Raw genomic sequence first — 18,519 nt, 5'->3', positions numbered from 1 at the left:
CTCATCTTTTATGTGGGTACTTAACCAAATTATATGTAGTGAATTGTTTGATTTTCTCTAATTTTCTTTATTGGAATATGATTAAAATGAAGAATCTATGTTGAATTTGATTACTTCTAGCAATTACTTGTCTTATTTTGAATTACGCTTTTGATATCTTTATTATGTAAATTAATCGAAAGGAATAACTCAAAAGTGCTCGAATTGATGTAACATGAAATCTGATAGGCCAAAAGTTTCATGGGAAGCAACAAAGTTCACAAATCTTCTAATTGACACTAACAAATTGTTAGTAACAAGCATATTAGCAACAATGAATGTGTTAAAGTATTAGCAGGAGCAGAAATTACAATGATTATAAAATTGTAGTATTTCAAAAAAAAAGAATTGACAAATTTATAGACGTACCATGAATTTATAATTTATTTTTATTTTTACATGTGTAACATTTCCCTACATCAAAATAGGCACAAAGAAAGATCAACAAATTGAACTAACCTACCTAAAACAAAAATAATTCCTCTGTAACCAATCATCTATAATACTAAAATTCAGTATATCTTTTTACTTGTTTCAAAGTCAATAGATACTTGTTTTAAACGAGTGAATAGTTATATCTATAGTCCAAAACCTCATTTTTCACCTAGTTTTTGAAATTACTTGACTACTCGATCTACACAACAAAATATAATTGTTTCTCTAAAGTTGAAATCTTATTGTTCAATTATTATTTTCACATAAATATCTTAATCATATTCCTATTGATTTTTTACTTCTTTGTTAACTCAAAGGACAAAAGGATAGTCCGTCTGATATATTAAACTTTCGCTATGTGTAAAATTCGAGGTAATTCCACAAAGAATCGAATTATTATAAGGTAAATTGTTAACTCAAAGGATCACATCAAAATAGCAATCTTACCTTATCCAAAAGCATGTGATTAAACTTTGATTAATTGGACATGATGAGATGATGTGTTTGTATTGCTTATTCATTTTCCAACTAAATGATAAATTATAACAGCCAAATTTTCTTTTTGACTTGTTGATCCTCCAATGTAATGCTACCAAGCAAACCTATTAATGTCCCACTTTATTTTGCTATATAATTATAATTTTAATTAGTTGCAATCACTTGAGAATATTACCATCATTTTCGTATCCAGTGAACATCAACTAACATAATTATGGTTGTCAAATGATGACCATATATAGAAGAGTAAAAATAGCTTGAATGGAGACAAATTATTTTATTTGAGTAAAGATCCATAAAGTCACTTTTTTTCCACTATAAATTATTTGAGGATTATTTCAATTGAAATAATAATAGTTTTACTACCAATGAACGTGATAAAAGAGATGAGGTTGTGTTTGAGCTCTGAATATGAAAAAATTCTTGATAGGAAGTGTTTCCCTCCGAATGGAAAATCAAAAAGGAAATAATAATCATTTTCATAGTACATCTTCAACATTTTTTTTCTAAGTAATTACCGTTCATGTTCAAACATAATTTTAATTTTCAATATTTCAACTTTAATTATTTTTTTTCAATTTCAACCAAATATTAATCGAATCTAAACGTAACACTATCGTTGTCTTCAAGATGTATAATGAAGCTACTCATTGACCAAAAAATAATAATTGCATAACTGGATCTCACAAAATGTATATAATACACTATTTTTTTATTTTCCTTTTTCATATCGCTAAATTATTTTCTCTTATCAATCTAAATATGTCCCGTCTTATCACTTATGTTTGAAACGTTCTCTCTATTATTAATTAATCAATTTATTTATAGGTACCAATGTAATATTAAATTTAATTAATTATGTTGTAAATTGAGGTTGACTTAATCCTCCTATTAATATATTTTCTTCAATTGAATGTGAGCTTTTAATCCCACTACTGATTGAAACACTTTTTCAGACATATGCACGAACCTTCGAGGTTTTAAAAGATATGTTCACTTTTATTCTTTTCAAAAATAAAATAAAATAATACACATGGATGCATTACATTAACTATATACACTTTATTAATATAAACAACGTGGAATATTACGTAAGAGATTTTCTATTAATAAAAACACAATTAAAATCACACCAAATTCAAGACACCAACCAGCAAATCTTTTTTAAATGGAACAAAAGTACTAATATAATTAATTACAATTAATTAAGTGGATACATCAATTAATCTAAGTTGTTGAAAGGGTAATGTGGGGGCCATTGTGAAACAAGTTTGTAAGTTAGAGGGCAACAAGTTGTAAAAAAATGTTTTTGTAAGAATAATTAAACAACAGTATGTTTCCATTTAGATGTAAAGGAAACATAAAAAATGACCCTACAATTTAATTGAGTGTCCATTCAGGGAACAACACAATTTTTTTTATTTTTTCTGACGAGAAACCAACAGCTCAAAAATCCAAGTCGGTAAATCCTCGTTTCAATTTATGTGACAAGTTCAGAACGTATGGGCCAAATAAAAAAATCTTTGATATGAATTTAGACATAAAAAGTAAAATAAAAATTACTAGAATTATATGATAATTATACAAATATAAGTATTGCAGTTAATAATTCACCATATTTGTTAAAATTTAAGGAATATAAGAAAAATATATTTGATAATTGATTACATTTTTATAGTCCATACTTAATAAAATCAAAATAAGCAGGAATACTATTTTGACGAAAGATATCATATATGTGATTTTATTCGAGATATTAGAACGTAATGTTAATCCACTTTCGAGTTCTCTGGTACGAAATAAACCACTCAAATAAGTTCATTTTTGGGCCAAGAATAAGATTAATTCAACATCAATTATAGTTTTTACAAACAACCTAGTAAATTTATCATGACACGCCAAATTAAGGACCTATATTCACCTGAAATAGTTGTAGTTTAAAAAGTTACACAATATGACGATCATTTGAGATTTTTAAAGCAGATACGCTTGCATACACTTATTATCAATGCTGAGACAATTAGACAAAGATGTTGTATATGCATGAATACACTTATTAACCATGCAAATTCAATGTATTCAACTACAGAAATGTATTGTATACACCCGAATACACTTATTTTATTAACAAATACAATATATTTCACTATTATTACGCCCGCGAATATAGCTAATGTATTTCTTTTGCTTGCGAATGCATTATATCCACTATAATTTAAAGCAAACTATTGCTACGTTTCATAAATACACAAATTAATTATCACTATATTTCGTAATTACACGCGGCATTATCACCATACACAATTTTTTCTGAAAATGAAATAGACACAATAATTAGGTAGCAAGGACAAGAAACTCAATACATTGAAATGTTCATTTGTTTTATTAGAACTTATAACACTCAATATAAATTGTGACTTTGTAGCCACTAAACTGTGCTTGAGGGACTCCAAAACAGTAAATTAGGGGATAGAACATAAATCTGATGGATGTTGCCAATTCATTGGCTAAATGATTAATTTTGAGAAAGATTGCAAATGACAAAATTCCAAACCCCCTTTATTCCTATTTATAATCTTGAGGACCCCTTTTTTTCAAAATCCCAAATAAAAAACAAATAGAAGAAATAATTTGATATTATTTATTTGTATAAGATGTAAATGTTTTAAAGGCAGATACGTTGTATGAGACAGCTTGAAATGGACAAGTGGGGTTATAGGCCAAAAGAAAAAGGGTCAATTATCCAAAATTTCACTAAAATGTTATATAAGAGATTAATGAACCTTCAAAGCTACTTTTGTTTTTTCTCAATTCCCACTAAGATAGAAAGAAAAAAAATGAACATCTTTTCAAGTTGACTCCTTTTTGACCAAAAATTTGTTGCCTGGTTTGTTGGAGTATACATGCATAAGGAAGGAGGAACAACATTGTTTGGGACCTACTTGTATACTTAACAAATTGGATAAACATTTATGGTAGATCACATAAGATTCAAGAAGACAAATATTTGGCATAATACTATAATACATAGCATACATATACATTGTGTTTTGCAAAAAAATAAAATAAAAATTACTCTATCAAGTCATTCAAATTATATTTACAGATAATTTTCTTGGAATAAGACAGTGTAACGACCTGTTTCCGTCGTTATAGAAAAATTCAATGGGGAAAGAATTGGGGCCAGAAAACTTTTGAGTAGTAACTTGAAATTTCCCAACCTAGTCCAGATTTGGACGAAATCAGAGTCATTAAGGTGTAGGGAAATTTGGTAACAATCGGGTGACTTATTTATGATTTTGATTACATGAGTGGTTAGATAAGTCGTTAAGGAATCTGTACGACTTTATGGAAGTGAATTCGGGTGAGTAGAACTCCCAAAATTGATCTTAGCGTAAACGGTATTTTCTGAGCGTCGTTGGTTAAATATGTGTTGTGAAATGGGGTCTTGAAATTATTAAAATAGCTCACTGGTTCCGTGCAAGCCACTGGGGCGGGATTTCTGCCGCCAGGGCGGGGACGCTATAGCGAGATGAGGACCGTTGTGGCGGGTTCGACACGACTTATGGTCGTAAATAAACCCCAAAACGTCTTTATTCTGCACTTTTCGATTTTTGGAGCTAAGGAATGAACCCCAGGCGACTCTTGACAATTTTCCACCATTCTTAAGGCTAAAGGTAAGTTTTTCACTCTCCGAATCCGTTTTTCGATCCGTAGAACGTAGTTTCTTGGGTAATTATCATTGGAGAAAGGTTTTGATCTGAAGTTAATGGTGGAAAAAACCCTAATCTGGGTATGAGGATCGAGGTTTGACCTAGGGTTGATATTATTGATTATGATCCGGGTAATTAGGCCTCGTTTATTGATCCTTGCGTTAATTGTATGTTTTTAGACCACGAACAAGCAGGAAGAATTCGGAAAGGGAAGACTCAAGTTTCTTAAGGGATTCAAGCTTGGATTCGAGGTAAGTGATGATTGTGATTTTATGTTGGTGTGATATATGTTTGTAATTGCTCATTATAATGCATGTATGTATGCGAATGTTGCATTATTGATCACCCTAATCGTAAATGAGGATAATTGAATAATTGTATGTCATGAATCACCTCTTGTTGTATGATTGTGAGAATATACATTGTGATTGAGATTGTGGTGTTTTGAATGGATCGGTTGCCACGTTTCGTCATAACTAACTTGGATCGGTTGCCACGTTCTAGCATAATTATGGGATCAGTTGCCACGTTCCGGTATAAACATGGGATCGGTTGCCACGTTCTGGCATAAACATTGGATCGGGTTCCACGTTCCGGTATGCTAACAGTTTGGGTGTGGATTCCATGAAAGGACCATTGAATTGGGTTCTGTGAGAGGACCATTTAATTGTGTTGTTTATCTACATGTGATGATTACGTTCATATCTAATGATGGTTGATATTGGAAGATTGTATGTTGCTCTAAATTGATAACCAATGTGTATTATTGAGAACCTGTGATGCTACATTGATCTTGAAAAGATGACTACTATTGTATATGTTCGGTATATGCCTGTTTTATAATGTTGTGGTTACTTGCATGTGTTTCACTTATTGGGATAGCCGTGTGATCTTACCAGTACACTGTGGTTGTGTACTGATACTGCACTTGTTTGTTCTTTGTTGAGTACAGGGCATCTTCAGGCGGCTATTGATAGACCTCAGTTAGGTGACTATTGAGCATGACTGGATTCAAAGATGAGCCAGTTCTTTCAGGCTGCCATGGATCTCTCTTGTTTAAGTCCACTCCTTTCGGACTCAGATTATTTGTTTAAGGTGTTTGTTTAGTTTCGGGGTTGTACCCCTTGTTCTTAGATTTGTCGTTAGTAAAGTTTTGGTACATTGACTTTCAGGTTCTAGGGGATGTTCTTCCGCATTAGTTTGGTTAGTTGTTTGTTAAAACCTTGGAGTTTATGGGGACTCCATTTTTATTGTCATTTAAACCTGTTTCCGTATCTTTAAATGCCTTAGTTTTTAGTTAAGTTATTAGTTGGGTTGTAGTAATGGTTCTCCCACCGGAAGATTTGTGTGGGTGCCAATTACGACGGTCCGAATCGTGACAGACAGACTATCTACTATAACAGTAAAATTTGACATGATATGATGAAGTAAAAGAAAAATTAAACTATGTAACTTAAATTCATATATTAACAATAGTATCCCAATCTAATTCAGTCTAGTGAAATTTTCACTAAAACGCTTGTGTTTANGGGCGAGGATGCTATAGTGGGGTGAGGACCGTTGTGGCGGGTTCGACACAACTTATGGTCGTAAATAAACCCCAAAACGTTTTTATTCTGCACTTTTCAATTTTTGGAGCTAAGGATCGAACCCCAGACGACTCTTGACAATTTTCCACCATTTTTTAGGCTAAAGGTAAGTTTTTCACTCCCCGAATCCGTTTTTCGATCCGTAGAACGTAGTTTCTTGGGTAATTATCATTGGAGAAAGATTTTGATCTGAAGTTAATGGTGGAAAAAACCCTAATATGGGTATGGGGATCGAGGTTTGACCTAGGGTTGATATTATTGATTATGATCCGGGTAATTAGGCCTCGTTTATTGATCCTTGCATTAATTGTATGTTTTTAGACCACGAACAAGCAGGAAGAATCCGGAAAGGGAAGACTCAAGTTCCTTAGGGGATTCAAGCTTGGATTCGAGGTAGATGATGATTGTGATTTTATGTTGGTGTGATATATGTTTGTAATTGCTCATTATAATGCATGTATGTATGCGAATGTTGCATTATTGATCACTTTAATCGTAAATAAGGATAATTGAATAATTGTATGCCATGAATCACCTCTTGTTGTATGATTGTGAGAATATACATTGTGATTGTGATTGTGGTGTTTTGAATGGATCGGTTGCCACGTTTCTTCATAACTAACTTGGATCGGTTGCCACGTTCTAGCATAAACATGGGATCGGTTGCCATGTTCCGGTATAAACATGGGATCGATTGCCACGTTCTGGCATAAACATTGGATCGGGTACCACGTTCCGGTATGCTAACAGTTTGGGAGTGGGTTCCATGAAAGTACCATTGAATTGGGTTCTGTGAGAGGACCATTTAATTGTGTTGTTTATCTACATGTGATGATTACGTTCATATCTAATGATGGTTGATATTAGAAGACTGTATGTTGCTCTAAATTGATAACCAATGTGTATTATTGAGAATGTGTGATGCTACATTGATCTTGAAAAGATGACTACTATTGTATATGTTCGGTATATGCCTGTTTTATAATGTTGTGGTTACTTGCATGTGTTTCACTTATTGGGATAGCCGTGTGATCCTACCAATACACTGTGGTTGTGTACTGATACTGCACTTGCTTGTTCTTTGTTGAGTACAGGGCATCTTCAAGCGGCTATTGATAGACCTCAGTTAGGTGACTATTGAGCATGACCGGATTCAAAGGTGAGCCAGTTCTTTCAGGCTGCCATGGATCTCTCTTGTTTAAGTCCACTCCTTTCGGACTCAGACTATTTGTTTAAGGTGTTTGCTTAGTTTCGGGGTTGTACCCCTTGTTCTTAGATTTGTTGTTAGTAAAGTTTTGGTACATTGACTTTCAGGTTCTAGGGGATGTTCTTCCGCATTAGTTTGGTTAGTTGTTTGTTAAAACCTTGGAGTTTATGGGGACTCCATTTTTATTGTCATTTAAACCTGTTTCCGTATCTTTAAATGCCTTAGTTTTTAGTTAAGTTATTAGTTGGGTTGTAGTAATGGTTCTCCCACCGGAAGATTTGTGTGGGTACCAATTACGACGGTCCGGATCGTGACAAACGGACTATCTACTATAACAGTAAAATTTGACATGATATGATGAAGTAAAAAAAAAAATTAAACTATGTAACTTAAATTCATATATTAACAGTAGTATCTCAATCTAATTCAGTCTAGTGAAATTTTCACTAAAACGCTTGTGTTTAGTGATGTTCATAGTTTAATATATTGTGTAAAATGTATTTTCTTAGTTTCAATTTATGTGATGATATTCGACTGGCCATGAAATTGAAAATGAAAGAATGATTTTTGAAACTTATGATAAAAATATTTCATATATATTTTTGTGACTATTAATCAATGATCTCATTAAAGATAACTAAAAAGTTTGAAGTAATTTTTTTTTTGGTTTCCCATCTAATGTCTTGAGCCCGTATTGGAGTACCTACTAAATTTGAATCGCGTACTGCAGGGCCTATTCCGAGGTGGAGCTCACAACATGATCATTTTCTCTGTACCTAGCTAGGACCAAGACCCATTCGGAGATGAAGCTCCCAACATGATTTTCTCCGTATCTAGGACTCGAACTTGAGACATCTGATTAAAAATAAAGCAGTTCAACCATTACACCACAACTCATGTTAATAAGTTTGAAGTACTAATTTATTTGTACTAATTACTAAATATAAAATATGTCATTGTAATTTTTTAGTGAAGTTTAGTGGGTGTTAGCTGCACAGAATGCACATGCCCCAGTGACAAGTAGGTAAGTTGGGAAATAGCTAGCTGGGACAGATAAGAATTATAAAGGGAATTAATATGCAAAATTGGGACAAATTCATGTATCCTTAGCACAGTGTCTACTTTCATCACAAATCACAAAAAAGCCTATAAATTTGGGAAGAATGTCGACTGTTAGTATGTTACCATCACTAAATTAAAATGAATTGAATATGCAAGGTTCTAATTAGCTTCTTGTTGCATGTTCTTTTTTCGATCATATTTCAATTGTGCCATGCACATAAATCGGGACATAGAGAATATATATTTAATGAAGATGTTTTTTCTTGTTGTTTCACACTGCGTGTCTAATATCTATATTGACATCTTATTTAAGAGGGTAAATTCTCTCTAATAGGATTCTTTTTCCATATTCATGAATCAAATCTAAGACCGAGTGAGGGATTCTATTTACCCCACAACAACTCTTTTTGGTCCGGAAGATGTTTTTTTTTTTTGGTTTTCCACTCGATGTTCGGAGCCCACATTGAAAGCTCCTACTAAGTCCGGATCGCACACTGCATGGTTCATTCGAGGGTGACGCTCCCAACATGATTTTCTCCATACCTAGGGTTCGAACCCGAGACCTCTGGTTAAGAGTGAAGCACTCCCACCAATACACCACAACCCACTTTGATGTGGTAGAACATGAATTCTACAAATGTGGACCCTAAATCGGTGATTTACAATAACAATTGAATTTGTCTAATCAGGAAATCAAGTACACTTGAATTGTTACGAACAAATATTATATGTTTGATGCTATATAAATTGCTAAAGAAAATTATCTTAATAGTAAGGACAACGAACTGTAAAGTTATGAAAAAAAGAAAGAAAGTATTCCTTATTCTTATGCATTGTTACGTTCTCCGGCGCAATTAATCAGGGAACCTCATAGAAAAAAATAATTGGCCATAAAACTTTTTGAAAGTTATTATCTTAAACATGTCATATTATTTGTGCAACGTAAAAATTCCGTGTTGAGGAGAGATAGGAATGTGCATATCTTTTTTTGAACGAACTGACTAACAAACTATTCTCTCTATTCCATATTTACTGAATTTGTGAGGCAATACTTACTTATTAAGAAAAACATTTGAAGACATAATTTGAACCATACTTTTCATTATTTTACTTTGTGAAATCATAAATATAACTTTATAAATAGTGCATTTTATCTCCTAGAAAATATAAAATTTCATTAAAGGAAATGGCAAACATGTTAAAAAAAATTTACATTCATCTTGAACTTTGAACAATTATACTATTTTGTACAATGAAAAAAGATTCAAAAATTCACTTAATATGAAATAGAAGGAATAGAAAGGACAAAAATATCATTTTTTGTTCTCACTTTTATATCCCATTAGTCTGTTGAAATACTAAGAGCATATTTGAATTGACTTTTAATTTTTGACTTACAAGTCAAAAACCATATGTTATTTTAGCTTATAAGCATTTTTTAAATTTATTCAAACACTCTAAAAACACATTTTAAAACACTGATTTACATCATTCATTTTTTACATGACTGAAGTACACGCATGGGGTGACCGTTCACCGATGGTACTGTAAACACTAAGCCGACAAACAATTTTCTTTTTTTTAAAAAAATAAATCAACCATGGTGAAAACTATATTTAATACTTCACAATGGGTTGGTGAGAAAATAGGTCAAAATGGTCTTTTTACAACGATATTTAATACTTTTACAAGGTAATATAGAATCCGCATAGTTAAGGTGTCTTTTTTAAAATTTGAGACAATTTCAGGTGTTACTTTATGTCTTTTCTCATTTAAGTTGGTAAAACGAGATGGATATGACATGATACTTTTAGCTATGGACTCTATGTTGGGCTCAAATCATTTCATGTAACCTTTGTTGTGAACCTATGAGCCCATAATGCGCTTGGCAAAAATAGGTACTGACTTCTATTAGAAATGAACACCTAATGGGATATTATCTACCAAAGAGACCTACAATTACATGAGGGCAGTTAGGTAGAGTGTATAAAAATGACGATTTATGTCAATGCTTGCATTAGTAATGTCTTTATTAGTTATGCATAATTTGGTTTGATGTATTAAAAATAGCATGCATCGTACAAAAAAAACCTCCACAATTATAGTGAAAAAGATGTAAAAGGAACTTTGAAAGGGTAATTATATCTTTAAAATGCTAATACATGCATTAAACCCCTTTGCATTACTAATACCTAGAAATTCATGACATTAGTAATACACTCTCCAATACACAATAGAGTGTATATTAGTTATACATAACATGAAAAAGTGCACCAAACAAGGTACTTCTAATACATAAAGCTAATGCATGCATTAATTTTGCTAATACACTCTACCAAACGACCCCCTAAGGAAACATAACTTCAATTGAATATAGAAAATTACTAGACCAATAAAATCACCTATTTTATGGCTTATTTGAAGTATATAACAGATTCTCCACTAGAGCCCCTTTAAAGGTATAATAAATAAATTCTGCTTGCCAGTCGCAGTGATTATGCTCAAGAAAATATTGAGCACATCTACCACCAATGTCAGTCTGTCACATTGTCAAGTTAGCATGAGGCACATTAAATATTGCTACCAGTACACCAAGGTGTATACCTACTGAGGAACTCATTAAACTCGGTGGATAATGGACCTGCACCTCTATAGCAGGTTCTTGTTATGCGAACACGTGAGCTTAACCCACATATCACTTGTTGGTCTGGATGTTACTGTTAGACTAAAGCATTGGGGGAAAGTTGGATAAAGGAAACCTGCACGAGCTCAAGCTACTAAGTGCTTCACCTTGACAGTCCAACAACAGTCGATTCCAAATAATCATATGGAACCAACCAAAAGAAAAAACCTACAAGGTCAACACAGATGGTGCCTTTAATGCTAAAACTAGACAAAGTGACATAGGAGGTGTCATAAGAAACTATAGAGGGGAAAGGATTAAAGGTTCTTGAAAACTATAAAGGGTGATGTTTCATCCTTCCATTTGTCCTCCACATTGTCCATGCTAGACATTCCTTCTTCCAATTTCCCTTCCTTTATCTACTAAGATGTTTCACTATGTTTGGAAAGTCCAAAAAGCACAGACTAGAGGTAAGGTCTCGCTTTCCTTTTCCACTCAAACACATATGTCGTGCTTATGCCCCTTCTTCCCTTTATCTAATGAAAGAGTCCACCAAACATTGAACTTAAACTAGTAGCTGCCATTGAAAGAGAAGAGAACTCCATGACTTCCGGGCTTAGTTCTTTTGCGATGTAGATAAATAAACCGGTATTTTCTCTTTCAGTTGCACTTAACCCGGTTGTTACCTCCCACCTCTGATCAGCATAGTTCAACAATGGAAGTAAAGGTCAACCAGAGGAGGCCTTACCTCTTAGATGACCCAAGCAAGTCATTAAGCTATTGGATAGATCCTCCTAACTATAGTTGCTTACATCTGCAGAAAACCCTGCTGGTAATAGCAACATATAATACAAACAAACCTTACAAATTCCTATGCTTCTAGCGTAGCAGCTGAACTAAAAAAGGAATGGAAATTGCAGGACAACTTAATCTAACTCCGCTAGATATTTTCATCGACTCACAAAAACTTCTATACTTTCACCAAGTAATATTAACAAATTTATCACATATGACAATGGACTGCAAGTTGCTGTTGGATCACTTGATAAGCCAAACCACTTCTCACATCTTTGGGGAAGGGAATCATCAGAAACTGCTTAGCAAATATAGTGTCTTTTTAGGGGAAAATAATGTATCATGATTCTTCCCCTTGTTTTGTTTAGGAATTTCTATTAAAGATTTAAAAGGAACTAGTCATAATAGAATAGTTCCTTTGTGTAACATGAAACAATATACAATATTTTTTTCAAGCAAAATATAATAAATAAAAGAAAACAACAAAAGTAGATACTGGAGAAACTGTATCGCAGGAACTGGGACTGTGAAAGATGGCTGTAAAGGGTTATGGGGTTGACGGAGTGACTTAAAAACTTAATATTAAATATAGTCAAGTGTGGAGTACTCAGCTTTTACCAAAGCTGAAACAGATTATATGGTGAGAACAGTGTCAGTTCAAGATCAAGTTGATAATATATATATTGGCAATATCAAAGTTATCAGAATAAAAAATGTTGCACAATGGGAGAAACTGCATTATGATTCATTCACGATTAAAAACATAGCCTGAAAGAAAGATCTTGGTTAACTACCAAGCAAAACAAGGTAAAAACAATTGTAAGTCAGCATATGCTTGTATTTCAACACTACATAATAGGCCTAAAACAGCTTGAATGAACAAAATATGGTCCACTTAAAGAAGATAAGAATGTTCAACAATTCTAATCATAGCTCTGAGTCCAAAGGGATTGTCTTACTGGTGTTGGCCACCAATTGAGGGTAATTGGTACCACATGATGTAACTCAACATCTGGTTCTAGTGATCTTGGCGATATCACCTTAAATAGAGAAACGAGGGTAGAGCTTTCCACTTTATCTGTTTGTATATTGTACACGACAACATGATCATTACCTACAAGAAAGCATATAAGATCCTCATTATATGGGTGAAAACCTAATACAGAAACCCATTGTGTGGCACGTTTAGGGATTCTAAACGCTTTGTCCGTTGGGATTCTCTGGTGCACCAATGTCCATTTCCCCATTCTGTGATCATCCCCAAGTTCCCATATACTTATACAGAGGTATCCACTTGGTTGGAGAATTAGTTGAGCAAACCGTAGACGACCTCCACACGCCCCCAATTTACAAGCCAAACAACGAATATCACGAGCCTCAACTGGGAAATCTATAACACATAGAAACTGAGCAGGATCATTAGTGAAGGGAGCAAATGCAAGAACACAGTCAACCACATCACTTCTCTTATAAGTGACTGTATATAATATCCTTCCACAGGCAACAATCGAAGTCCTACGAGTTAAAATATTCAAATTCCTTGGAGATGTAACAACCAATCTGGTCCACTTTCCTTTCTCAGACGAAAACATCTGAATACTAAACTTAGAATCACCCCAAGGCATAAACCTCAACACCAAATACTCGTATCGAGCAGCATTATCCACACAATTAGGCTCAATCAAGAAACCAACACTTTCATCTTCTCTATAATGTGAGTTGTTTTCTAAAGGAGTCGGAGGAAGCCCAATCCATTGCTTAGTCAAAACATTAACAATATAATAATCAATAATATCAGATGAATTTCTAGAACATAAAATTAAGTCACCATATGATTCTTCCAAACTAATATGATACTTACTAGGCCGACCCGAATATAGAAACCCTAAATTGACCCGTTTTGATAAATCCTTTCCAAGGCTACACTCAAATACATCTAAACCCTTTTCAGTTATAAGAAAATCAAAAAAATTCCAATTAATTGAAAGAAAAGTAAAGGGACGGAGTGTTTTTTTGTCGTAATTGCGATTATGAATTAGAGAGGTATTAAGGAAGTAATCAGATGAGATTAGGGATAACCAGCGATTACAAACGGATTTGCATTGAATTGCTTCTTTGCTGCTTGGTAATCTAATAAATATTTCAATAAGCAGTTCATCTGTCAGATGATTCAAGAAAGATCGTTCCATATTTTGCCCGGAAGAAGATGACATGGGGATGCGATCCCTAAATATAATAACAGAATAAGTTTTTTCGTCCTATTTTATATAGCATTCTTAGACTTTGAAAATAGAATCGTCAATATGGGCTAGACTCAACGGGCCTATTTGCCTTAATACATGATTAGATAGGATTAGATTAAGATTTTTGAAACTCATTTGAGAAAATAATTTTTTAGTCTAGTCTAAACAAGCCTGGAGATTTTGTGGGGCTTGAAAAATATGGGTAGGATCGATTCGTGGGTCAAATTAAAATTAATTAAAATTAACAAGAGGTCCAAAGTTTTAATATTAAATTTTTAAATACAAATTATGTTTATAAAATATGTACCACATAAAATAAAAAATTTCTAAAATTTCTAGAAAATCGCTACGTAGGTCGTAGCCTATGGAATATTGTAATATTTTTTTTGTGTTTTATTATGATCATTAGAAAATAATTATATTAATATTTCTATTTAGCCATTTATATTTTTACTTGAAATCAAATTTAATAAATATTATAAAGATATTATATTGTGGATTTGATTAACAAATAGTAACACTAACACAATATAATATAATATTGTCTTGTCCATTTTTATGATAATATTTTAAATTATAATTTGATTTAAAAATTATATAAAAAATATACTTTTAAAAAAAGTAAGTTGACCCACAGCACGTAGCCCACGTACTTGTAGGTTGACCGACCGTTTTCTTGCCCACAAAAATGGACCAACTCGGCCTAGCCCGTCAAATTTCAAAGCCTATATGGGTTAGCCCAATGGAGTGGGTCAACCCGATTGATAGTTCTACTTGGAATATTGTTAAATTAAAAAAAAATGAAACTTGTAATTTAAAGTAATTCTTAAATATGTATGGTTGATAATTATTTCATGAAAAGTAAAAAGAGAATTTTAAAGATAAATTATTTATAATTATAATAAAACACATTCTATTTTAAACGGACCCAAAAAAGTGTTACATAATATGAGTCAGAGAAAATAATAAGTAATATGTTTAGTCTTAAATTTCTATTATATAGAAGAGTCAAGAAGAGTCATGAGAAGGACAACCAATGGCATTTTAGTAATTTTAACACCATTTAAGGACAAAATAATAATTGTATAATTAATGGTCAAAATGAAAATCTAGAAGAATCCATACATGTCTTAACTTTTGTTATGGGCCATAAGGATATTATTTTAAGAGTAACTTACAAAAATAACTATATTTATAGGGTTAATGAATACCAATAGCTATAAGTATGTTATTTACAATAAATGACTACAATTTATATCACTTTTTTCGCTATATTTTTGTATAGTTTTTTATTTTTTTTATTTATACATTAATACATCTTTAAGTACGACAAACTAAATAAGGAATTGACTCTAAATATAACCCACTATCCTTACATTACGTCCATACAATGAGCAACTTCCCATAATTAACTTTATAACTGAAAATTACTCATTTAAAGACATATTATATTATATTCTTTATTAGTTTAACAAAAATTGTGATACATCATACTCAATTTTCTTGTTGTCTCCATAATTCTTATTCTGACGTTGTAAAGGTATTAATTTATTTTTTTTGTTAATTCAAGTTATTGTATGTAAGCAAATTGTTGAATTTGTGAATGAAGGTTAAGTATTTCGATTTTGAATAGGTGAACTACATGACAATAGATAACACTAGTTGTTAAACAAAAAACGAATGCACCAATATAGAATACAATGAATACGTTGTTGTTAAACACAAAATGAATACGTTGGATACACCTATTCTTGTATTCCCTAATCAACTTTTTATCTTGGATATAGTACTTATCTATCTAGATATAATTGTATTCGCAAATCAACATTTCAACTTGTGCTTATATAACAATACAAGTATCTATGTATATAAATATGGATACATTCAACATTGTTGATAAGCAAAAATATGAATACATTAGACAAACGAGCAAAACAGATACAATTTGTGGGTATCAAACTGTATAAGAATGGATAAATTAGACACACGAGCAAAAAAAGATACAATTTGTGAGTATCAAACTGTATAAGTATTCTTGTAAATAAATTTTTGAAAAGGCCAACAATATTGTATTGATGTATCCAACTATACTTGAATTCCCTAATCAACTTTTTATATTTGACAGAGTACTTATGTATTCAAATATAATTGTATTCACAGATCAACAATTCAACTTGTGGTTATATAATGATACAAATGTCTATGTATATAAGTATTCTATTATATACAAAATTGGCAATCAAAGAACCCTCAATCTATTTTTTGTTCGTGTTCTTCTTGTACTCATTTTTTAACAACTATACACATGCATATGAAATCAAAATTTCTAACAATTTTAACACAAAAGAAACAATCCATAATATAATGACAATGACACACAATACATGTATTGAGATATATAAGTAAATGACATTAAACTAAAAAAAATAAAGCATACAAATCTCAATTTCATTTTCCTCTTGTTCCTGCTCGACTACTCTTTTTTCACACCCACTTAAATCAATATTGTTGACTTTTCTCCTTTTTTTCAAGAATAGTTTTCACTTTTGAACTATTAATTTTGCATGTTCGATTTTTTCAAGCAGATTTAAGGGTATATGGTCATTAGCCTTTTTTGTTCTTCTTTCGTTCTCCATTGCAACAGTAGAGCCTGAAATTTTGACTTCTTGTTGAGTAATACACAAATCAAAAGAAGGTAGTTCATCCAACAATTTGTCAAATAAATGTATATCTCTCGTAACCCTCCTCGGAGTATCAATTTCAGCCATTGAAATGGATAAACAAATTCATGAATCAAAACCCTATGAAAATAGAAGAAAGTGTAGATGTGTAGATATATAATGTTCATAAAAACGAGATAAATATGCAATTAGAAGATATCTGATGGATACAAAATCGCAAACATTGCTCTTGCAGTGATGTAAAGGATCTTGAATTTGAATGAATTTGGAGGGGGGGGGGGGATCAAAAAGTATGTGATGTATGAATATTGATCAAAGAGAAAAATTTGATGATGGTAAACATGGGAAAAGATCACAAATGTGCCTACCATAATTAATTAGGCATTTAATAATTACTTTCCTATTTAATATTTATTTATTATATTAAATATCTTCAAAAAAAAATATTTATTTGTATATAATTAAGTTTGCTATTTATAATCTAATTATATCCATATAACATGAAAAAAATAAAATGTAGCTATTTTTCTTGAATATATATGGATGTTTGTCATGTTCTGGAGTTTTTCCTTATTTTTAATTTTGTTAAAATGAAGAGTTTCAATTAGTTAACTTTTTACAAACAATAATAAATGCTAAGCTTGTTTTCACATATTTTAGAAAGAAAAATTTGAACTAATTAAAATAAAATGTGTTTGAATAGTTAATATTTTGTTCGTAGAAATACTTCAAAGGATTATTGCGTAAACATATTTTTAATATTATGTTACATAATATGACCACTAAATTCGTATCTTGATTATTAAAATAGTCCTTAAAATGGCATATCAATATCTTTTAATAAATTTGAAGAAAATATCAAATTTCGTGACTAAAAGAATGAACAATGTTTGACTATCAAGAAATTAATAATTTGATAATGTATTCATCGAAAGATTAAAAAATATAAAATTTTCATTTCTATATTTTCTTAATATCAAATATGATAAACTATTTAATAGAGAAAATTTGACAAGGAAAATGTTTAACATTCAAATTCTAATGAATATTAAAATACAAACTAAAGAAAAATGAGTAGTTAAAAAATAAAGAACAACAGCAAAAGAAAATGTCAATAGAAAAAAGACTTTGTTGAGAAATATAGAGGAAGAAAAAAAGTAATAAATAAATAAATTAGGAAAAAACAATCCGAAAAAAAGGTATATTGGTTATTTTGTGGGGGTAAGATTTAGAGTTTTCTTTACGGCATGATATTAAGAGTGTAGTATCCAAAAAAAATAATTAATGTAATTTAGAATATAACATTACGATAATTGTTATTGTATATAGAAATAAAGTTTCTTTAATGATTGTTTTTATTGTTGTGGAGTTAAAAATTATTTTTTTAATAAATACTTTTAATATTTAGAATATAACATTACGATAATTGTTATTGTATATAGAAATAAAGTTGCTTTCTTGATTGTTTTTATTGTTGTGAAGTTAGAAATCATTTTTTAAGTATTTCTATTTATCGAAGACAATAATGAAATGTATCACAAACTTCATTGATAAAGCCAATTACAAACACAATATACTTAAGTTGAAGCAATAGAGATTTGAAAGACTTTAAATCGATCTTTGTGAATTGATTG

At 31.4% G+C, this 18,519-nt stretch overlaps 1 protein-coding gene across 1 annotated transcript; it reads right to left on the bottom strand.

Annotated features, from left to right (window-relative positions):
• Nucleotides 1-12,884: 12,884 nt before the first annotated feature.
• Nucleotides 12,885-14,150, bottom strand: LOC125857743 (uncharacterized). Its single transcript, XM_049537370.1, has one exon. The coding sequence runs from the start codon at nucleotides 14,148-14,150 to the stop codon at nucleotides 12,885-12,887; it is 1,266 nt and encodes a 421-aa protein (XP_049393327.1).
• Nucleotides 14,151-18,519: the final 4,369 nt, after the last annotated feature.

Source organism: Solanum stenotomum, chromosome 3, assembly GCF_019186545.1.
Source record: "Solanum stenotomum isolate F172 chromosome 3, ASM1918654v1, whole genome shotgun sequence".
NCBI classification, from domain to species: domain Eukaryota; kingdom Viridiplantae; phylum Streptophyta; class Magnoliopsida; order Solanales; family Solanaceae; genus Solanum; species Solanum stenotomum.
This window is presented reverse-complemented; position numbering and strand designations above follow the sequence as displayed.

Excerpts from the sequence above, each read along its gene's own strand:
- LOC125857743 (XM_049537370.1), bottom strand. The coding sequence starts at position 14,150 with ATGGAACGATCTTTCTTGAATCATCTGACAGATGAACTGCTTATTGAA.